Below are 24,452 nucleotides of genomic sequence, written 5' to 3' on the forward strand. Positions count from 1 at the left end.
TTTATATTCTTCATTCATATGAGATATTGTCAGTGTGATAATGCTATTTCCCACATGTAAAATTGCTTATGGTTAGGTGTGGTTAAGGAAAACTGTCTTCAAGATTGCAATAGACATTGACCAGAGTATTTCCATAGTCTCTGATAATAAAACTGGCCCATTGACATAAATGGGGATGCCCAAGAGCTTTAGCAGAACTGACCAGTTAGCAAACTGTTTTACCCACCTGAGTCTTCACATGGCTGGGTCTCAAGTCCCTCAGCCTAAATAACCTCAAAAGGGCAGAAGGGAAAGGTAGGTGGAGGGAACTAACACTCACTGATTAGGGGCTGTGTGTGAGGTACAGTGCTAAGCAATTTAAAATATAAAACATGTGCCATCTCACTGAATTCTCCTAACAATTTGGTAGGTACATCTTACTGCCTTTCCTACTTTACAGATAAGGAGGCTGAAGCTGCAACATTCGCCCCACGCCACATAGCTAATAAGTCACAGAGCCAGGATTTGAATCTGGCAGGTCTAAAGGCATCTTTCTTCCAAGTGTCAAGAAGTGAAATTCCATTACCTGAAGAAAACAAAATCACTAATTTGAAAAGATATAAATACTCCTATGTTTATTTCAGCATTATTTACAATAGCTAAAATATGGAAGCAACCTAAGTGTCCACCTATAGATGAATGGATAAAGACAAAGTGGTACATATATACAGCAGAATATTACTCAGCCATTAAAAAGAATGAAGTCTTGCCATTTGCAGCAACATGGGTGGACCTAGAGGGTATTATGTTAAGTGAAATAAATCAGAGAAAGACAAATATCACATAGTTTCACTTATGTGAGGAATCTGAAAAAGGAAATGAACAAACAGACTGGTGGTTGCCGTAGAGGATGGTGTGGGGGAATGGGCAAAATAAGTGAGGGGGAGAGAAAATTACTGAGAATGTTTGATAACTTGATCTAGATGATGGTTGCATGATGTATACACATGTCAATTTCTTGACCTGTACATTAAAATTTGTGCATTATATTATAATATACCCCAATTAAAAAATTAAAAAATTTAAAAAAAATGAAGTGAAATTCAAGAACGTGTAAGTGACCCAGTGGGTCGAGTGAAATGTAGAAATGAGAGGTCGCCTACCTCACCCTGCCAATGCATCTGTTTTGTTTTCTCATTTGTTCTCCATCTCCCCATTTTTCACCTTTGGAGCCAAGTCTGCAAGTCAGCAGTCAGGGTCCTGTCACCGTTGTCTCCATAGGGCCTGGGAGACGTGTACAGGGGATGGTGCTGTGTAATGCCCATTTGATCATTGATTCATTTATTCCTAGGTTATGGTTTAATAAGGCTCTCTTCCCTTTAATTTTAGTGGAGTGGCAGCATTTTGTGATGGAACAGGGTCAAGTCAGCAAAGAACGCAGAAAGGTGATTGTCTCTCAAGGGTCCCTTCTACTTCCGGTCTCTCCATAGAAAGACCCTTTGCCTCCCCATCCTTACCTAGTGCTCTGTGCCTGTGAGTTGGCACACTCAAGTAGATAACAAGAGGTCTGCTTCCCCACCAGATAGTTTCTCTCTTTAGAGATTGCAGAGTTTAGTCAATTTATTATAGTTTTACTTTGTGTTGTATAATCTTTATATGCCTAGAAAAAGGATTATCAAACCAATGGACTTTAGGAAAGTTTGGTCCAAAAGAGGTTTCTATGGAGGACTTTGAAACAATTTAAGGTATCTGGCCTCCTCCTCCAGTCTTGTCCCTACCAACTGTGCACTTAGGTGTTGATTCAGTGCCTCCTGTGTGCCCAGCCTGGAAGCAGGCACCTGGCAGAGCTGAGAGGGCAGCACAGATCACCTCCTCTGTAAACTGTGGATGCTACTTCCACTGTCACCATTGGCACGGCCCCTCCCTCTGCAGCAAGAACAGCTGGATTGCCCGTGGCGCAGAGAGAAAGCTCACTGTTTTATACTGTGCCCAGCTCCTTTATGCGACCTGTCCTTTCTAGGCAGTGTTCTGAGAAATTTGTACCAGCCATCTGCCTTTATTCCCTGTTTGAAAAATCATGGCATGCACTTAACCTTTGTTGAGGAATTTAACACAAAGCATTGTATATGTAAAGCATCTCCCTATTATTTTTTTTCCTTTTTAAATACTCCCCCTCAATTTTCTCCATCCTGACCTGACATTTTTATTGCCAGGCTTTGGTTTGGAAAATTATGGGTAGGGAAAGTTCAAGGGTAGGATGTTCAGAAAAGCACTGTACATCTGTGAAGGGAACACAACAGGAGAGCCAGCAGCTGTTGAAAGAATGGACTGTCAGATGGTAGAGGAGCTGAGTCCACTGAGGGATGGGGGGAGAGGACATGCCTTAGGGGCAAAGAGGCAGTAAATAACTCCCAGTGGGAAGTCCTTGTCCCCTTTCAGAATCTAACCTTTAGTGGCAACACTTGATTCTCTGACATGGGAGCAAGCCTAAGTCAACCATTCTACCTCACCCAGATTCCCCAGACTGCCATGGTTTCACCGGTTGGGTACCAACCGGGTAGAGGGGACAGGTGGAGAGTGTGCCATGAGGGCAGGTGCTCTTCCTCCTGCCCCCTCCTCACGGGGTCAGGCTTGGCTCCCCTGCCTGTTCCTCGCTGTGCCGTGACAAATAGGTACCCCATGCCATGGTGTCTAGAAGCATCAAGGGAACTGCTCATCATTGGCGTTTCCTGGGAAACAAAGGGATTATGTTAGGAGTGGGAGGGAGATGGAGCGAGATCTTCCAGGTTTGCTGCAAAAGATAATTTCAGAATAAAATGCCAGAACCTGAAGAGGCTTCAGAGTCCATTTGGTGCCAGTGTTCCCTATTCCTCGGCAGCCACTCCTGGGGAATGACGCTAAATGACCTGCTCCAGGGCACCAACTAGCCAGAGCTAGAAGTCAGCTCTTCCCTCCCTGTCCAGGCAGGGATTCTCTACTGGATCACTTGGGTTTCTATTAAATAAAATAAATGAACAAAGATGTGATAGCAAAGATTATCCACTGCAAGCAAAGCAAACAGTGATTTTTGTTACACCTGTTCTGGAATGTCAGGCTGCCATCATGGGGAAATCTTAGGGCCATGGAAAAAAAGAAAGATAATCCCAGGGGACTATCTGTGGAATAGTGGATAAGATCATTATTGGTGGAAATAACGGAAAAGATCAAGTCCAGCCAGGTGGGTGCTTGAGATTAGTTTATTTCATCCCCTTTGGCCTTGAATTCCTTGATTTTATGATCCTGCTACCTTTTTTTTTCCTTCTTTTCTTTTTCTGTACTGTTCCAGAGGGGGAGGTAGGAGTTCAACTCTGTTGTGAGAGGGAGAGGTTAACAAGGCTGAATACATTGATGTGGTTGTTTGAAATTTGTTATGCATAACTTTTGAGGACATTTTGCCCAACTGCTCATTTGTTTCTCCTGTAGAAACACTACTTGATAACTATGTCTGTAAATCCATAGCTACTCTACCTTCCAAAATTAGAATGAATTATTTCTCCTCACTACTCTGCAGAATTTCAAAAGACAGCTTACATTATTTGACTCTGTCTTAGCTCTCTGGCCTCTTTTCAAAGAACGATTATTTGGGGGCAAGTAAAGAACATGTGTTCCCATGCAGTCCCCGTTGTTTATGTCTTTTGCAGTTAGCACGGTGTTTCACCACAAGAGGCTGATTGCCTTCCTGTTGTACAGTACCGGTCCTCTACCTAAAGTCAAGGCCACATGTGCCTGCAGAAACTGCCTAGATAAGGGTATGAGCCAGCTGGAGGGAAAGGTTAGAGCTTAGAACAGTTTAATCCAAACACGAGGGTAGAGCACCTGCTTAACACAACCGTGGTTGTGCTGAAGTGTGGTGTGGACTCTTGTAGCCTCATCATGGATTTATGGGCAGCAGACAGGAATGGAGAGGTGACCTCTGTCTTTGTTTCTATTCCTCTTGTCCTTCTTCCTGACAGCCTGATAAATTGTAGCTTTAGGGAGACCCTGGTCAAGTGATGAGTCATTTGTGGTTTAAAAATAGAATCCCTTGCACCAAGGATGCCCTTGGGACTTTTTGATGCACAGGACACTATTTGCAGAATTTGGAAGAAGGGAGGGTGTGTGTGTGTGTGTGTGTGTGTGTATGTGTGTGTGTGCGCGCACAGAATCAGAAAACCAAGCTGTCCCTGGTGGTGGTACCTATTTGCCAATTGTACATGATGAAAACCTTCAGACGCTTCTATTTGGATATTGCCAGAAGTGGCTGGCTGAAATGCACCATGTTTTCGAAACCAGGGTCAGGGTACAATGTGTGTTCAGGGATCTTGTTTATGAACTTGCCACATGCAGAGCATCCAGGGCTGTGGTGGGGAGGAGAGCCCTGGCTAAGTGAGGCTGTGCTGCTGACAAAGTATCCACAGCGTGACATGGGATGTTTGTCTGGAGACCAGCATCTGCCTGTAAGGCCTCACTGTGATTTTCATGGATCTGTGTACTTGCACCTCCTTGGGTCCCTTTCTCATATATATTATTAAAAAATTATATTTCGTGACTGCATTCATGTAAAGATGAATATAATCCAGGCTGGACGCATTATTACATAATCATTAATACTACATTTCTTTCTTCTGATTTTAAAGAATTTAAAATAAGCCATTTTTTGTGGGTTGCTAGAAGTATAGTGGGCTCTAGGCACTGTGTCTGCCATGCCTGATGGGGAAGTTGGCCATGTTTCTTCCCTTCCTGTCAGTCCCGTCCATCTGGAAATTTTCACAGATAAGAAAACATGCCCAGAGACAGATGCCTCCTACCACACCCCTCCCAGCATTGCCTAATTGTTTCAGATGAGAAAACAAAAATAAGCATTCCATTTCAAACCATGTCTTATGACTTGGCTTTGGGAAATACTGACTTCAGCAATCCAGCACTTAAAAAAATGGCACCTGTGGATATGTCAACAGTTTTAAAAGAACTGAATAATTTTGCTTTTTTGATAAATTTTGGGAGAAACGTGTGCTTTGTTCATCTTTATATCTGAAAATGAGGGTTGCCTTGTTAGACCTGTTCACTGAGGGTACCCCAGTGACAAATAACATTTCCTGCACTGGGGTTTGCAAGTTCAAGTAGACAGGGGAGGCAGATGTTAGAGAGGAGGGTGGCGGACCTGGTGAGAACCGAAATAGACGGGGGTGGGGGGGGTCCCAGCGCCTGATGTGGATTCCCAGCTCTGGTTGATTGTCCTCGAGCAGGGATGCAGACTCCTGCAGCCAGATCTACCATGTTTCAAAAAGAAGAGAGGAAACTGTGCTTTCATGTTGGATTTCCACTTAGTATGTCCATGACTCTAAAATTCTCAAGTAATCTGCAGGCCAAGGAAAATACCTCTGCAGGCCAGATGTGGGCCTCCCGTCCTCAGTCTCTATTCTAAACTGTCCCTCTTTCTGTTCTTGAATTAGCTGTGCTCCCTGAGTGCCAGAAAATATTCTTAACTCTTAGTCTTCAGCCTCCCAAAAAAAAGGCCTCTTCCCTTTCCACGATGAGGAGTCCTCGGTATTTACTTGCTCTACTTGTTTTCCATCAAACACATTTTCAAACACCACTTCAGTAAATGTCTACTTTTTTCTAGGCAAATACTGTATACCACATCGATAAATCATCCATGACTTACTGTAAATCCCAAAGCTACATATCACCAACTCTACATCATCCCTGAAAATAATGTCGTTAGGACCTCATAAATATACACTCTGTTTGTTTAAGAACTGCAAGAGCTTTTTAAACATGGTTGCTAGGTCACAAGAGTGTATTTTCCAGGACATAAATGGAAGCGAATATAACCCCCTTAAATTGTCAGATCCTTTATAAGAAAAGAGGCCCAAATCTGTCTGTTCTGCCATGTACTGACTTGACCAAAACAGAGTTGATTATCCTAAGTGTGTAAGGTTTGATAAGTGTTGGAAACTGTCTTCTGACTTACTTTGCTAAATGAGGATACTATATGAAACTTGGCCTAAGTTTCTGGTGTATAAAAGCATGAGCTAATAACATAGATGTATCCTGGCCATAGTTTTCATCAACCTTAAAGTTCACAATTTCCTGAGCATTAGGTTCAACATTTACTAGTGAAATTCTTATGCTGTGGTCCCTTCAGAAGCACATTCACAAGCATTTCTTGACCTTTCTTCTCAGATATGGTCCTAAGTCTAAGCTCTATCTCCAGCTCCTGACCTTTCACTTTTTACATGGAAACTTGACAGTGAATGTTAGGGTAGCATTAGGGTCTGCCTGAATACAGAGCTCTGATATTTTCAGAGCTAAGATAAAGATGGTGTTTCCATTATAATAATTCTTGATTCCAAGTAGAGCCACTTCATCAGTCAGGTTTCCAAACGGCAAATACTCACACCACCTTTCACCTTTCATCATGACACTCTAAGGAAGAATCTGTAAGTAGGACTCAGGGTCTACCTATTAGATGTTGGAATCTACTATGAGGCATGAGTCCTTAACAAAGATACTCTGCTCCCTGCTCCTGTTCATACCCAGGCAGAGAGCCCTGTCTCTTTCTCTGAGAGCTGGTGTTTTTACCTCTTTCTCCTTCCTCTACCTCCAGGAAATGCAGGAATGAACCCATGGCCCTTTTTGAGTTACACTTGATTTTGATGCCCCAGAGGGGGCTGCAGGGGTGGTATGTAGAGAAAGATGAAGAACACGGATGCTTATTAGATGACTGTATCTGGGACATGCTTTTCCTCCAGCAGTGGGAGGAAGTGGGCGAGGAGTGCATTAAGGTTTTGCCCTCTTCATGATATCATGAACAGAAATAATAAGGCAAGGTCTGTAAAGAGCAGCATTAATAATTGAGATGTGCTCTGGGGCAGCCATGCAGCCTGCCAGTGCTTTTGAACTCAATCTGTTAGAAGTGCATGGTGAGGCCGGGGATAGATGAACAGGGGGCATTGCCTGGTTGTGTGTCTATTGTGCACACACATACATGTGCTTGGAGTAAGCAAGAAGGAGTAATAGTTGGTAGCTATAGCAAGTAAAATTATAGGAAGCAATGTGTGTAGATCACCAGTGGTGGTGGTTCTTTTGTGAGTCAAGCACCCCTTTGGGAATTTGATGAACGCTCTAGGAGTTTTGTTTGCTGGGACCCTTAAGTCGGTCCATGGACCCTGAGCTAAGGATTCCTGCTCTGGAGGGCTGGTTTATCTGCTCACTCCCTCCTGTCTCTTCTGCCATGAAGATAATGTGGCTGACAGAAGACAGTCTTCATTCCCAAAGGTTAAGCAGAGATTGATGATTGATTGGAAACTCTCCCACTCCTGGCACATAAAACATTTCTAAGTGTGAGTCTCTCTGCAGTGTGTTCTTTCTCCTTGAGTGGTCATACCCCTCCCCAACTGTGCATGTGAAATCTTGAAAATGTAGGGCAATGCTAATGCAACCAGGAAAGGAGGCCCTAGGCTTCCAGCTCTTCCCTGGAATACCAGGCAACACTGAAGGCCATATGTAAGGGGAGCTGGGTCTATGGGGCATGACCTAAGTACTCAGTTTTCTGCTTCTCTTATACTTGGACTAGCGCCTGTTTTTAGAGGAAAATTTCCTCCTTGGGCTGTGGTTCATGGCTGCAGATAATCTCTGGCTGAAATCATTCTATCTGAGACCCAGGTCTGCAGCCCCAGGACCTCGCCACCCTTGGGGTGCCCAAACAGATGTGAGCAGCTGCCACTTCTCCACAAGGCTGTGTCTCTTACCAACCGCTGGGGAGCTCCTGGGGGCCTCTGGGGGCCCATCTGACCAGTCTTCAGACCAGTTTGACAGAAAGCAGAAGAGCAGCTTGCCAGAGAAGCCGCATCTCCTTGCTTGCCATGGATTTCTTCCTGCCCACTTGTCTCCAAGCCAGCCAACTGTGACAGTTTAATTGGTGCCGGGAAGGCGGGGTAGGAGGGAAGCAGTCAGGGGTGACTGGCGTTCCGGAAGAGAAGACTCCCCTGAGATGGGTGAGGGGAACCGTAACAGACAGGCCTGAGGCTGCTGTGTTTAGGCAGAAGGTCACCAACTCCTGCTTGAAAAGTGCACTGGCTGAAGAGGAAACATCTGCCAGCTTCCTCCTGCTTGAGCTGTCCAGACCAGTCTTATGCACTCATGTGTTGGTGATGCCCTGTTCACTGAGGGGCTGAGGGTCAGCTGGGAGGCTCTGGCCAGGAGTGGGAATGGTTAGGAAGACAGCAACATTGCCTAGTAGTCAGTAGCAGGATCCGGAATCAGATCTTTCTGGGTTAAATCCTGCTGTGCCACTTCAGAGCCGGCTGTCCTTGGGCAAGCGTGTTAACCTTTCCCAGCTATAGGTTCTTGCCTTTGTGAAATGGTATGACATGGTGATGAGGGATGGTAATAATATCTACCTTGTGTAGTGTGTGGAAAGGATTACAAAGAAGCTCTTAGTACAGTTCCCAGCGTGAAGTGGCCAAAAAAATGGTATACTAGTGTGTTGTTCTTTGGAGGTTTGTTTTGAAGCTCTTAATGAGGTCTTTAGAGAGACAACATGTGAACACACTAAAGTTAAGAAATCAAAGCAAGCTGTATTGCAAAGCAGTAACATGATTAATTATCGAGGTGGTGGACAAGACCTGAGCTTCTTAAAACTGCAAATCTCGACTCATTAATGGCTTGTGAAAGCAATGGGGTGGGTTGCAACAAGTATTTTAAAAAGATGCGGTTGAACAGCCTTAGATAACAATACTGCTCCAGAAGATAAGTGTGATTTTATGAAACTTTTGTTTCTTTTATATACATAGAGCTATATATACTGCATAAACATATGTGTGTACTGGTTCGCGATGTAAAATACATATCCTTCTGTGGGCTTTGTGAAAAAGTAGTTTGAGAAACACTAGCTTTGAGTCCAGAAGAGAGCATGCTCTATGGGCTGCAGTAATATAGGGCGTCCACCCGGATGGAGACAGAGTTAGGGTCCCAGGAACAGGTAGAATTTAGATAATATGGAGGAAGGGAGTAGGGTGGGTGGTCATAAGACCACTGTCACTTCTGACACCAACTGCAAGTTCAGGGAGCTCCCCAAACCACCCCCAGGTTTGATAAATAGCTAGAAGGATCTCAGAACTCATTGAAAGTCACTGTACTCACAGTTTAGGACAGGGAAGGGATACAGATTAAAATCAGCCAAGGGAAGAGGTGCATAGGGCATATCCAGGAAAGTTACAAGCATGGAGCTCCCATTTTTCTCTCCCTGTGGAGTCAAAGACAGACTTACTTGTTCAGCATCCATGTGTGACAACATACAAGCAGTATTACCAACCAGGGAAGCTCACCAGGCCTTGGCATTCAGAGTTGTTATTGGTGCGAGATCACATAACCTTGGGTACTGCCCAGGTGGTTGACCTCAGTCTCCGGCCGTTTTGGAGGCTGACGAATACCATGTACTGAAAGCCCCCACGGTATTTCACACTGTCAGACTCTCTGGTGGGTTAAGCTCTCCCCCCACCACCGACCACATTGTTAATATCTGGCTGACACAGGACACCCAGGCAAAGACGTTTATCAGCATGATATTCCAAGGCCAGGCCTCTTCAGGCAAGGTTAACATCTTTATAGTAGGGTCAGTCCGGGGACTGGGCTGGCCAGAGGAGGGGTTTCTCCTGGAGAGGACTGGGAGGAGGTCATTTAATCACGTGCATGAACAGTGGAGGAGAGAGAAATGCGACTTCACAAAGCCTGGTCTTTGCAGGGTCTGTTCCTGTCAGCAAAATCACTGTTGAAAACAACATGGTTTATCCATCTCCTGGGCCTCTGTGTATACCCAAGCTGAACAACCTGTCCCATGAGCTGGTGAAGTGAAACTGCACGGGGACAGGAAAGGGCCACCAGGATGCTTACTGCCCATGTGTGTGAGCCATCCTGGGCACAGTGGTCTTTGGTTTGACCCCATTTGCTGCTGTCTGCAGGTGACCAGGATGCTTCCTGTGCCCTCTTCCCTTGCAGACCCCATGGATGGGCCTTCTGGTGCCCTGGGCAACTTTAGTAAGGAGAACGTCTGTCGCCCTGCTCCAACTTAACTGCCCTCCTCTACGGCTTGATGAGGTCACAGCCAGAAACACTGAGCCCTCCAGCTGGGGATAAAATGCAGATATGGCATGGCACAGGCCATGCTACCCCCTTGCCACCTGACAAATGAGACAATCTCCAGTTAGGGACAGTTTGTAATTGTGCAATCAAATTAACTTGGATTTCGGCTTAATGAAGTGCTTAATGTCCTGAATGAGGCCGAGTCCTAAAGAGAAGCAAGCTGGACCCCAGGAAAGGAAAGAACAGACTTCATATTAATGCCTATTAGTATTAATTATGCTTGCAGAGCAACCTTCTCAGAAATTTGTCCTCTTATAGGAGGCAATCTGTTAGCACCCAGGTCTGCTGTATTTTTGCTAAGGGGCTTTCCTGCTGTGGCTCATCAACAGGACAATGGAAAGAACATTTTTCTGGAAATCTCCCCTGAACTCTATATCCTAGGGCATATTTCTTAACTTCATAGGATCTCAGCTTTCTCAGTTGAACAATAAGAAAAATCTTCTTCTCTTTCTCTGAAATTCCTTTCTTTTTTTTTTTCCTGTAAGTGTTTTGCTATAGTTCAAAACTGATACTCTGGAAGCAGGTAGACTAATTGCAAATCCTGCCTCTGTTAACTGTGTGACTTTTGGGAGAAATTAACCTCTCTGAGCCTTAGTTTCCACAACTATAAATATGGATAATAATAATTGCTGCTCCTTAGTACTGAGACCAGTAAATGAGACCTGCACATCAAGGACTTAGTACAGAAAATAGGGCATACTGACATCATTAAATCTGATGATGATGGTATAAATGCGAAATCACTTTCAGTATGAATTATACATCATTTACTTGGTATCAGTAGTGTTCATTTTCATTGAGCTGATGACTTATCTCTTGTTTAGAAAATGACTGATGATTCAGTAATTAACCAAATAAATATTTATTTAATGGCTATTATGTGGCAGACACTATTTTAATCACTGGGTACTTACCAATTACAGTGTCAGAAAGAGACATAATAAACATGTCAACAAATAAATAACATTTCAGTTGATGCTCAGTGCTGGGAAGAAAATAAAACTGGTAATAGGAAAAGCAGCGTTTCTTAACTTTTTGTGCTGAGGACTCCTTTTGGAATCTAGTGAAAACTATGACCCTCTTTTTAGAATATTTGACGATATATAAGATAAAAACATCGGATCATAGAAAAATCAACTATGATGAAACACAGTTACCAGAATATGAAAAACAAATTCATGATAGAGTATGTGTGCTTCTTGATCAGTGCATTATCATCAAAATCAAGTGCAGCAGTTCTAATACACCCCTATAATTTTGAAGTAGGATTAATGTAAATGATATTTTGAGATATTGGCATCAATTGTAATCTTATATATAAATATCTGGGGCTTTATTGCTAACAAAGTCAGATATATTATTAATACTATTCTAGTTTGTTGCCCACATTTGTAATTAAAGGACATGCTAAATTTGAGTTAGAGGTTAATAAAAGTAAAGATGTAGTTTTTCTCATCCAAGTCCGTGGGCTCTCTGAATATTTTCCAAGGGCATTTTGGGAATCTGGGGCCTCCCAGTAAGAACCCTTGGAAGAGAGGGTCACTTCTGCTGGGGATTGAGCCATTTTACTGAGAGAGCAATAAATTCTGATTTCTGCTTTTAAAAAGCCATTTTGGACATACAGATTAATGAAACAAAATTGAGCGTCCAGAAATAAGCCCATACATCTATATAGTTAATTACTTTTTGGCAAGAGTCCCAAGATCATTCAATGGGGAAAGAATAGTATTTTCAAAAATGGTGCTGGGACAACTGGAGAGCCACATGCAATAGAATGAAGATGGACCCTTACCTCACAGCATATACAAAATTAACTCCAAATGGATCAAAGACCTAAATGTAAAAGCAGAAACTATTAAACTTTTAGGAGAAGACATAGGGGTTAAACTTTTGTGACAGTGGATTTGGCAGTTAATTCTTAGGTATGGTTCCAAAAGAAAAGTAGATAAATTATACCTCAACAAAATTTAAAACTTTTGTGTTTCAGAGGACACTGCCAAGACATGAAATGACAAGCCAAAGAATGGGAGAAAATGTTTGCATATCATATATCTGGCAAGAGACCTGTGTCTAAAATACATAAAGAACTCTTTCAACTCAGTAATAAAAACACAACCAAACTAAACAATGAATGAAAGTTAGATATTTATCAACACTTTTGTCATCAGGGAAGGGCATGTCAAAGCCACAGTGAAATATACCACCTCACACTTACTAGTATGGCTATATTAAAAAAGATAGCACACAAAAAGTATTGGCAAAGATGAGGATGTCCACAAATTGCAGCCCTTGTACCTTGCTGGTGGGAATACGACATGGTACAGCAACTTTGGGAGGCAGTCTGGCAATTTCTCAAAAATCAGTATAGAGTTACCTACTATAAGATGTACCATCCCACTCCTGGGCATATACCCAAGAGAAAAGAAAACATATGTCCACAGAAAACTTGTGCCCACATGTTCGTATCAGCAATACTCATAATAACCAAAAAGTGACAATACCCTCAGTGCCTATCAATGAACACTTGGATTAACACAAGGTGATTTATCTATGCTATGGAATATTATTTGGCCATAAAAAGGAACAAAATACTGACACTTGCCACAACATGAATGAACCTTGAAAACATTATGTCAAGAAAAAGAAGCCAGTCACAAAAGATCACATATTATATGACTCCATTTATAAAAATGTATAAGAAAGGCAAATATGCAGAGAAAGAAAGTAGATTAGTAGTTGCTTAGCACTTGCAGGGGTGGGAAGATTTGGGATTGTTGGCTAAAGGGTACAGGGTTTCTTTTGGAGTTGAGCAAAGCATTTTAAAATTTATTGTGATAATGGTTGCACAACTGTGAATACCTGAAAAACCATTGAGTGTATATTTTAAGTGGTTTGGATTGTATGGTATATAAATTATAACTCAATAAAGCTGTTATCAAAAAAGTCATTTTGCCTGTGATGTGGAGGATAAAGTGTGGGGTGCAAAATGAAAGTAAGGATAATATTGGACATCTGTTTCACCAGTCCCAGTTGAGAGAATGATGCCCTGGGCTAGGATGGAGGCAGTGGAGGTGGTGAGCGCATGCTGGAGGCATCACAGACAGAACAAGCTGTTTAGTTGAAAATAAAGAAAAATCAAGAGTGACTTCTAGGTTGTTGACTTTAATGACTGGAATTTTCCTCCTAGACAACCTGAGTTTCAGTTAAGATTTTTAGAAATGTTGAGAGGCTTAGACCTAAATACTACAAACTCTTTGGAGAATTGGGTTGCAAAGTGTTATCATCAGTTTCACTGTACCTTTCAACAAGAAAAGATATTCATTATACACATGCGTATGCAGTACACCCACTGTATCTTCACATGTATTCTCATGCATGCAAAGCAACAACTTAAAAACCACATGTTTCAGAAAGCCAGGCCAGTGGATAAAGAATGTGCCTCCTGCCTCATGACTTCTCTTGCTGAAGCTAACTGTTCAATGATAAGAGACAAGTAATCAGAGCAAGTAGGTAAGTATCTATTCAAGAATTTGTGTGTCTGAAACATGTCCATCAAGCATAATTTTCTCCCTGTCACATGTACAAATAGTAAAAGAGGGGACAATGTAATTTCAGGGTGTTGGGTATTACAGGATTTTGATAGTATCAGCAAAAGTGGATAAAGTAACCATGATTTTCCCAGTTGCTTGGTCCCAACTAAAGCCCAGGCTAAGTATTTGTCAGTCTAGGCATGGGAAAATTCGAGTTACTTAAGGTCCTTCTCTTGAGATAGTATGGCTTCAGTAATGAACAAGCTATGGAAATTAAATAGTAATCAGATTGTTGTGTGAGGTTATCTGCTTCAGCTCAAACAGAAGCAAATGAAACGTACTCCTCCTGAACATGTAAATGGCTCTGTTGTGGGCAGTCAAGGGTTTTCCATGATGCTTAGTTCTCCATGGCTCGTGATCACATAGAAACAAGGCATTTTCCCTGGGGTGGGGGTGGAGAAAGACTTCCCAGGAACCATAGCTTTGAGCACAAGAGTCAGGAGTTGACATGTGCTCATACGCTTGAGGAAGATATATATTCCTATTAATGTTTTTCTCCTTTTCCTCCAGTGTCCCTTGGGAGCCTTACATTAATTGGCAGAGGGCTCATATCTAATCCCTACCTTGCCAGCAGAACTTCAGCCTTATAACTCCAGGTTGGACAGTTAAACCTGTGTGGCTCAGTTTCCTCATCCACAGTAGACAGAGTAGAATGGGGAAGTTGTGAAATTGTCTTCTACACTTACAACTCTTGGTTGTTTTTTTAAATTGAGGTAAAATTCACACAAGATAAAATCAACCATTAACTCTATTAAAGTGTATGATTCAGTGGCATTTAGAACATTCACTGTGTTGTGCAGCTATCACCTTTTTCTAGTTCCAACACATTTTCATGACTTCAAGCAGAAACCTGGTAGCCATTCAGCAGTCACCTCCTATCCCTGGTACCCACCAGGCTGCTTTCTGTCTCTATGGCTTTACCTCATCTGGATGTTTCATATACATGGAACTCTACTTACGTGACCTTCTGCATTTGGCTTCTGTCACAGAGCATTCTCTTTCCAAGGTTCATCCATGTTGTAGCCTATATCAGTATTCCATTCCTTTTATGACTGAGCAACATTCCATTGTATGGATACATCACATTTTGTTTATCCATTCATCTGTTGATGAGTATTTGGGCAGTGTCCACCTTTTGGCTATTGTGAAAAATGCTGCTGTGAACATTTCTGCACAAATATTTATTTGCATCTTCCTCTCAATTCTTATATATTTAGTAGTAAAATTGCTGGGACATCTGATAATTCTCAGTTTATCTATACAAAGAATCACCAAATAGTTTCCCATAATAGCTGCACCGTTTTACATTCCCACTAACAATGTACAAAGACTGCAATTCATCCATATTCTTGCCAGCACTTGCTCTTTTCTGATTTTTTTTCTTTTGCTATGGTCACTACTCTTTGTTTTTGGTTTCTAGAGTAAAAGCAATTCATGGTCAGCATGTGAATCCCACCCTGGTTCATGTCAGGGGGCTTGATCCACTTACTGTCACAGCTGTAGGTGTGGGCTAGCAATGTGGGAAGAGCATTGACTTTGACTCAGACAGAATTGGGTTTCAAATCCAGGTCTGCCTCTTTTTAAGAGTGTAATCTTGCACTTCTAGTTACAATCTATGTGAGTCAGAGTCATTTCATGTACACAGGGACCATGGTACCACTTGCCTTAACACTGAGGTGAGGAAGTGAGTAACTTCCTAGCATGTGCCTGGCAGACAGTAGGCTGAATAAATGCTCTTCCTTCTCGATGATGAATACAAGTAGACTGAAAGATGTGAATTTTAAACAATCTGCTTTTAAATACTTCTTTTTCTTATTTTTGCTATTTGACCTTATCACATAGAATGCTTTCTTTGCAGTGGATTTTCTGCTAAATAATGCTTGATTACATTACTATTACAATTTTAATATATTTGTTCTATGTGTATACCAGTTGATGAGGTGAGGGAGATGCCTCTGCATGACATAATTGGGAAGATACACTGAGCTAACTCTTGGTGTTGAGCTTTCTTGAGTGGTTGATCCATCTTTGTCTATTTCCCATTATGTCCATGCTTTGGGATGGACTTGGAGGGGTTATTAATCTCCATGTTCCTTCCAGAACATGGCCTTGTTATCATTAAAAAAATGAAAAACTCTTGGCCACAAACTGCTTCGTTAACTTTGAGAGTCAGCAACTATTTGTATTGCTAATGATGTAAACATGCATCCCTACATAAGAATTTCAGCCCCACCTCCCAAAAACACCCCCTGGGGAGTCACAGTGATGTGGCTTTCATGGTGGACTTCTCTTTTCTTGTCTCAAGCAGTGCTGGTTCTCACTGTGAGCCCCGAGGTCCCCTTGTCCCTTGGGATTTGGCCCTGATGGTAGGGTTGTGGGCAGGTGCCTCATGAGGAGTGACATGTGACTACCAGTGGCCAACCTAGAATTTCTGATTGCTGGAGGTAGTTAAATAATGAGGAAAACAGTGAGAGTATTTAGGGCCAGTGTCCAGTTAGCTCAGAGCATGGTTTGACCAAGGAGATGCCAAGACAGGTGAATCATTTTGTATGCCTTCAAATTGGTAGTCTTCCTATATTTGTGAAATATTTATTCATTGGAGAGACTGAGCATTATGCAGGGGAAGAGAAAGAGGAGGAAGAAGAAAGCTATTATAGAAGTGTCTCAGCTGCCTGAGCAGTTCAGAGACCCACTGGTCTTTTAAATTGTCCTTACAGAGATCTCTCTCCCCACAAGTGGCTTTTCCAAATATCCTTCCTGATCATATATGGTAACTACTCTCCCTCAAAAATCCTGTTTTACCATCTTGTTAGTTTTGTAGTCATCTCTTACAGATTAGCTCCCAGGAATCTGAGGGTTGGCCCATCCCTTAATTCATCACTGGTGGAGGATTTGCTAAAAAATGTTTGAGTCCTTACACTGTGATAGACATTGTGCTAAGCCCTCCAAAGGGTCACCTCATTTAATCCTTACAGCAGCCTACAAGGTAGGTACCAGTGCAGCCTGCACTGTATAGTGGGGAAACTGAAGCACAGGACGATCAGAGTGACTCTCTTAATGTGACAGCCCAGAACTGGCACAAGGAGGGATTGAGCCCATACCTTTAACCATAATCCCTACAGTTTTCTTAGGTGAAATCATGTATGCTTTCAAAGTCAAAATTTCAGACTCCTGGTAATGACAGTGAAATGAAAGCAGTTTGGGGACAATTTGGCCCTAAAATGTCATACCCTAATAGTGATTTATTTCAGAAGCAAAGTTGTTACAATCATAAGGTAAATCTTCCTGAGAACTGGCAGAAGCTGCCCCTCTATAAATTTGGTTTTTATTTGGTTCCCAGGAAGTATAGCATTTATGCCAGAATTTGCATTTGGCAGGACCTTCCAAGTCACTGACCAGAGCTTGCGAATGATGTCATTCTGAAAGTCATAGGCATTTTCTGGGGCCTGGTGAACCTCAGAACTGGAGTCTGGGTTCAGCCAGATGCTCAGTAAAGAAAGTGATCACTTTTCCTATCTAACCAATTCCAGGAAAAAAAAAAAAGAATGCCAGGAATTTAACAGGGAAAATTTTTCATCCTCTGCTTTTCTCCAAATTGCTTGATTTCTGGCTGTTTCCAAGGAGTAGAAATGGCATGCACAAAATAATTATCTAATATGCCATAAACTCCATGCCATAGTGTGGCAAAGGAAATACTGCCCCAGGCAAAGAGGAAGTCAGATTATATAAAAAAAGAGATAAGCCTTTCCTTAATTACTCCCAAAGTAGAAGAATCTGGGTTTTATGATGAACCAAAAGTACAAAAAGACCTTATTTGTCATGAGGGAAGTGCACCTCTCTTTTAGAATAGTGAAGTTATTCTGGCTACAGGCTGTTAGTGAAACGGAGACCATAAAACATCTCCAGTTATACACCCAGGAGTGTGTGACCATCCCGATGGCCCCCTACTTTTATCTGACGCCCCTCTTATAGGGGTGAACAGGTTTCCTCAGAGCCGATGTGATTTATTCCTCTTCTCTCCTGAAAACATCAAGTCTTGGGCTGGGGGAGGGGAAGATAAATGAGCCCCCGTGGCCGCATTGTAGATTACTTCGTGCCAGTTGTCAGTTCTTTCTGCTGTGGGAAGGGTTTGAAATGAGATTGTTTTCGACAGACTGTCCATGATAAATGATTTTCCGAGTAAGAAATTGCTTTCCGTGCTGAACCGCACCAAATCACCCTGACAAATGTCTGTGGTTGCAGGGGCCTTCCTGTCGCATCTGATGCCTGGGTAAGGAGTCGGCTGGGTTCTCAAGCCAGGATGGGTCAGCGGCCCCCTGGGGGAAGGCAATCGGGACAGGGGTCTTTGTTTCTATACAGAGCATTTGGTCAGCTCCTTTCAGCTGTTGCTAAAAAGCTTTTAGCTTTTGCTGAAAGTCCAGAATATTCCAGATCTGAGAGAAGAAGTAGGTAAGCTAAAGGGATGTGTACATCTATTGGTTCTCAATTATTATGTTGTTTCCATGTGTAACTGTTAGGAGTGAGGCAACAATGTCAATTATAAATAGCACTGTGATATGTACACACAGCAGGGGGAAGAACCCTCTGGGCAATGTTCTGAACCTCTTATTAGTCCATGACCCTTCCTGAAAAATCATAAAAATAGCATGCCCTCCTCCAATATTATTTGGCATTTCCAAATAAGATATTAAATACCGGTCTAAAATCAGAAAGGTCCATTTGAGCACACCTTTTCCAGCTGTACAGAGCCCCCCTTCCTTCCCTGGATTCCAGGAGAGTAGGCCTCCTGAATGAGGGTCACGTATCACTTGGCAACAGAGGTTTCCAGGACATTGGCAGGAAGACCCTTTTAGAACTAGATCCTGGGGTCTCAGCCTGCAGCATCACGTGGTTATTGAGTCAGGGCCCAGGTAAGGTAACGATCCTGCAGGGGGATCCTTGGTGCTGTCTGGGATGCAGATGAGACCTTGGCATTGCCAGCTTCAGAGGGTTGTTACTCCCCTCCATGTGGGCATGTGGCCGCCATGGCTTCTTGGCTGCCTGCCAGCTCCCTGTCCTCACCTCCTCCTGAGGTCACAGGAGGACGAATACAAACACCTCTCCATTGATGATTACACAGTGTCCAACTGTGCAGGGCAGCTCTGTGAGCTGCCCATGGCCTGTGGCCGGCAGCAGGCATGTTACAAGCTTCCTGCCTTATGGATTCAGAGAGAGGCAGGGTGGAACACTGCACACTAAGGTCTTGTGATGGGAGGAACTGGCTCCCAGATCAGTGGGAGAGAATTACTGGGGACGCCAGTTGTCTTCTGTTGTGACTTCAGAAGCAGTGCCTGTTGAGAACTTGCTGGTTTTGTTAGTGTTGGTAGAGTCCCCTGGGGCAGGTGGAGAAAGAGAGGTCATGCTCCTCCTCCCCATCTTGTTTTTCCTGAAATAATAACCCCATCTTCCTCAGAGTTCCAGTTTCTGCTTAAGACATACAAGGGGCGGACTGAGGCTGGAAAGAAGTACATGTGCCCAAGAACACCCATCGGTCAGCCCACTGCTCATCTGTTTTGCTGCACAGTCAATTGGCCTTTGCCTGTGCCTGCCATGCTTAGGACCTCTCCGCCTGGTGTGCCCTATGACAGTCTCCCCTTTCCGAGGATACTGCAGGGGAGGAGTTAGAAAGGCAACCATTGACTAGGAAAGCTGAGTGTCAGTAGTCCAGCACCGCTTACTGGGTTGACATCATTCATTCACCCATTAGGCATATATTATGTTGATTCTTATCCTGCACCACATTCTGTGCTGGGTGCTGGGGCCACAGGGGAGGACAGAGAAACTTTCCTGCCCTTTAGGGGCTCAAAGTCTCATGTGGAATCTGACAAGTCATAGTAGTGGTAACAAAAACAGTGATGAAAGTATATTGAGGACTTACTGTGCTCTAATAACTCTAGTCCATCATCTAAGCTTTTCCTCATTCACTCATCTGAACCTTTCCACTGCCACCATCCACATTTATAGATGAGGAGACTGGGGTTTGGAGAAACTAAGGATCTCCCCCAGAATCACATAGGTGACGGGCAGCACCACCAAGATCTGAATCCCAGGAGCTCCAGCTCAGGGATGGATGTTCCAAATTGCTGCCTAGGCAAGGCTGCCTGTAAGGGCTGGGAGTGAGCACCTCAGTGGGGTAAGGAAAAGCCTGCTCTAGGGAGCTGATGCTGGAGCTGGGTCCAGATCTTCAGCATCGATGAGAAGCAGCTCTGCTTTCTTGATTTCTGGGCTGAGACTCTGGGCACTGGGATTGCCCACAACCCTTCGTGTAGTGTGTGGACCGTTGTAAAGGAGGAGCATCCATCAGTATTCTCCATGTGGATCCACAGAGACTTGGAAACTATGCGGTAAAGCACATTCACATCCATGTGCTCAGCTCCGAAGAATACAACTTTCAAAGGCACAGTCAGGTGGGGTACAAGGCCTTTTAGGAACTGTTCAGAAGGAACACAGCTCCTCTCCCAATTTGGAACTATGAGCCATGGGTCTAGGCCATGCCTTATTGGTTAGAATAGAAATTAGAATAATTAATTCTCTATTTTTGGAGCAGACACATCTAGAGCTAATTAGATCAGCTGAACCCCAAGTGTGTCTGGGTCCATGGAACTGTAACACCCTGGATATTCAGCAAATATGGCAAAGGAGAGAGACAGAGATTAAGATCACCACCCTCATGGAAAGCATCCTTTCTCTGTGTCCCAACTTCAGCAATAGGCCAATTGTGGAGAAATGGTTGGAAAATTCCAAACCCTTCTGTAGCCGCCAAGTTCATGTTGGGAGAGGCACAGTTGGCTTGCTCAGGGACTTCTCTGTTCTGAAACTTCTCTGATATTCCAAGCAGTGAAGATTCCTACGTACTTGCTTACTGCCCCAGATCTTTAGCTTGCTGGGAGGTTTGGTTCTTTACACACCACCAAGACTTTCCACCTCCGTCTTCCCTTTGCTCATGACCTCTGCCAGGTAACCAGGTAAGCCTATGCCCTCCTTGACCCTGTGCTCTCTGAAACTGTGCTGCCTAGTGAAGGGATCCTTGGTTATGGGACCACCTTCCAGGACTGAGGAAGGAAAGGAGGCATGGCAGCCAGTCAGAGCCAGGAGGAAGGGCAAAACACCTGTGGTGGAGAGAATGGACCTGTGGTCTGCTGAGCTTCATGAGCCCTGGCGTGACCCTCCAGCCTTCTGGGTTTCGGGCCCCAAGTCTTCTATCCCAAGAGTTCACCTGGGATATGTGGTTCTCATTTTTTATTCACCCTAGGTGCATTCTAACTCTCCTGCACTTTGTTTTTAACTTGCTTCTCTAAGTGGGGAGTGAAGCTGATAATAAAGACTTTAAAGATGACAGTATAGATGAGCAGCGATCACCTGAGAAGCACCAAGGTGAGCAAGTGGGTGGGTTGATGTCATTTGAAAAACCAACAGTCTCTGTTAGAACATGGTTTGGTGAGAAAAACTACGGCCACTACAAATGGCTTCCAAATTATAGTTCTCTAATGCCAAAGGGAAATGGCATAATTCTTTAAAGGCAGTTCACCCCACAGTTCAATTCATCATGTAAAATCAGATATGTAGAGAATGGCAATTAGCTCCAGTCCCTACCTAGTTTCAGTTAATTGAGCTAAAGTTCCTTTTTTTCTGGCCATTTTGCCTTGGGAAGCATAAATGCAGCGTGTAGGGTCCTGTGAACCCCAGTGTTTGCCTGGCCCTATCTCCCTGGAATCTGGAGTCCAGCCAATAAAGCAGGAGCTGACTAAGCAGGATGTTCTTGGAATCATTAGTGCTGTCCTGGAAGCCCGAGCAGCCAGAGGGTCTAGAATCCTCCCTTTGGTATTTACCCCAGAGCTGGCCTTCCCAGGTAGAAACAGGCTGCTTCTGGGATGGAGATGTCTTGCAGCAGGACACCAGGTGGCTGGCTGGGCAGGCTCCCTCAGGTCAGTTTAGTTCTCTTACAGTGACGCAACCTTGCATTTTACATAATTGAAACATTTAGACCTCGCTTATCATATTATGTTGGGGGCAAGGGATAGTGGGTAGACTGGGTGGGGAAGCAGAGGGTGGGAGGTTTATTTTAATTCAGATTGGGCATTTCACTGTGAGATCCATAAAAAGGATTATAATCTAATATGATACTCAAAAAAGAGTGCTCTGATATCTGATTCTTGTGAATTTCCCAGGGGCCATGCCAACCCCACTGTTTTTTGGAACAGTGACCTTCACCTGTAATGAAGCCTGACATGCACCTCCCAAAGACAGGAGAGCAGTTCATTGCTAATGAACCTAGATCTACCTTTTCCTTTCTCCTGTAGAGAGCATTTTCATTTTGCCCCTTCAGTATAGGGATGCTATGTGCTTTCCTGTATTATTTTGTTTAACCACCCAGTAATCCTGTAATGAAGTCATTATTATGATCAGGGAAGTTAAGATACTTGTCTAAATTCAAACAGTGTAGAAGTGGCAGAGCTGGAATTTTAACTTGACAGATCTCTGTCTGCTTCCAAAGTCTAGAATCTTCTATTCTGTATCATAATGTCCCTGTGATGCAGTGGTTAGGCAGGTATGGATTTGTTCTTAAATGCTTAATGCTCTTTTTGGAAGGTGGCAGGGGACAGAGACCTCCTTGAGAATTTTATGAAAACTGAACCTCTGGGCAGGTGGGGAGGGAGGACACACCCCAGCTCCACAATTCTGCATACAATGTCTGGAGGTCCAGGGGGTCCCCTGAATGCATCTGTGGATTTTTTAGGCCTACAGGAGTTCAGGGATTCCAGATTAAGTGAATTAGGGTCTTGAAAAGTTCATTAAAAGTAAAAGACCCGTTAATCCATTAACATTTTTAAAAAGAAGATTGGATGCCTGGAAGGCCGTTTCCAGATCTTTCCTTTTGGCTCTTCAGGAATAAAGAACAGGGATGAGAAGACAGGAGGATGGAGAGAAGATGAGTCAAGAGAAGAGGAAGCAGGATGGCAGGCATTAAGGAATTATCCAGCAAGCAGCAAAAGCAGTTTGCATTGTGAATAATTAAGATAGTTCAGACCCTGCGGATTTGGCTGAAGCACTGTTCACAAGCATTTTCTTTTCATGTTAAAATTAATTGGAGTGTTGATTTATTTATCTTTTCCCTTGGTGAACTGAATGACTCATCCTGATTTATAAACCTTCCACCTATCAACTCTCTATTAAGATGTGTGGGGGTGAGTGATTGATGATTTTAGTGGGTTCCCCAGGGCCATTGTTAGTTAGACCCAGGTGCTGGTGGCTGGGTCAGTGACCGCTAGGGACTCCTCAGAGCCCAGCATCCCTAGTTAGGTGGCCTCATGAATTTGGGTGTCATTTATGTCTTTAGGCAGACTTTCAAAAGGAAACTGGAATATATGGCTAAAGGGGTAAGGAGGATTGGGTCCAGGAGCTTGGGGACTTCGAGATTTCCAAACTAAAATGTTGTCTGAAACTCACCAGGAGGGATAATTGATACGATCTCTGTTCCTTGTGTTTAGAGAAGACCCTTTGAGACCACTATTAGAGTCGTCCCCCTGTATGAGCAGAATGGCCCAGAATTCCTTCCTATGGCCTATTTGCTGCACTTGAAGTTTTTAATTTGAGATTTTAGAAATAAGTAAGACAAGGAATCATTTTTCCAGCCTCCCCTGAGGGAAGGCAGAGCATCCAGCCTATTGGCCAGTCTCGGGAGATGCTGCAGAGACTGGGCCCCACGGTGGTCTAGAGAGACTGCAGAGTGCATGGCTGCTCCTGGGTCTCTAAATTCTGACCACATGGGGTGGACTGTCTGTGCTCTCAGGACCAGTGGTGTGACCTTGAGCAAGTCAACCTAGAGGTTAAAGCCCAGCTTTAGTGTCAAATGGCCTGAGTCCAAATTCTGCTAAATCATCTGCCAGCTAGGTGAATGTGGGCATGTTACTTAATCTCCTGTCTGTGCCTCAGTTTCCCATTCTGTAATAGGAAGATAATAACATTAATCATAGTGCAAATAAGGCTGTTGTGAAGAGTAATTGAATCAACATATGAAACACATAGAACAGTGCCTGACATGTTTCAAGGGTTAGAACAGTGCCCTGGAGGAAACCTAGTTGTTGTTTTTTAAACGCTCAGTTTCAAGTTCTCCGCTTGTAGAATAGAATTGATCATAAGTGGGTTGTCGTGAGGATAATGAGCTTGAAAGAGTGTGGGCAGAGTACTCCTGCTCAGTCACTGTTTGGCAGCAGCAGGTCATGACTCCACTGACAGGAAACAGACCAGGGGGATTGGGACGGTTCCTGCATGGATTAAGAGTTAAAGTTGCTGAGAAACCTTACCATGGGGGAGGTTTACATGCTGATATTTACCTCCCATGTCCTATTTTGCTTCATTTACTGCCCAGGCATATGGGGCCCAGGGCAGCATACCCCCTGCCACCCAAGACACCAGACCTGCCTGGGTGTAGGATTTGTGCCTCTACCACTGCCCCCAGTTCGAGCACAGTGAACCCGCATGCCCCTGCCTTTGTATGTTGTTTCTGGTGCCAGCTCACTGGTAGTAGTGCTTCAGAGAAAAGAATGTACATATTAGGTTCTTAGAAGAGTAACATCAAGATTATTCCAACATGCTGATGGAAAGTAGGAAAAAAAGAATCAATGCTCCTCGCTGTATCCTGTAGTCTGAAAGGGCAGAATTAATTTATTAGGCATGGCT

General features: G+C 43.5%; 1 protein-coding gene across 37 annotated transcripts in view; it reads left to right on the top strand.

The window, feature by feature from the left end:
- KCNMA1 (potassium calcium-activated channel subfamily M alpha 1) overlaps window positions 1–24,452 on the top strand; it is a 696,669-nt gene that overhangs the window by 360,588 nt on the left and 311,629 nt on the right. The window contains exon 4 of one of the 37 annotated variants that reach the window (XM_073240788.1): window positions 12,131–14,787. The exons of the other annotated variants lie outside the window; for them this stretch is intronic. Within the exon in view, the coding sequence (XP_073096889.1) occupies window positions 12,131–12,155 (25 nt within the window). The 3' untranslated portion in view covers window positions 12,156–14,787. Of the gene's footprint in view, window positions 1–12,130; window positions 14,788–24,452 lie in introns of those variants that run through there. 37 annotated transcript variants of the gene reach the window in all.

The sequence above is a fragment of the Manis javanica genome, chromosome 7, assembly GCF_040802235.1.
Source record: "Manis javanica isolate MJ-LG chromosome 7, MJ_LKY, whole genome shotgun sequence".
Taxonomy (NCBI): Eukaryota; Metazoa; Chordata; class Mammalia; order Pholidota; family Manidae; genus Manis; species Manis javanica.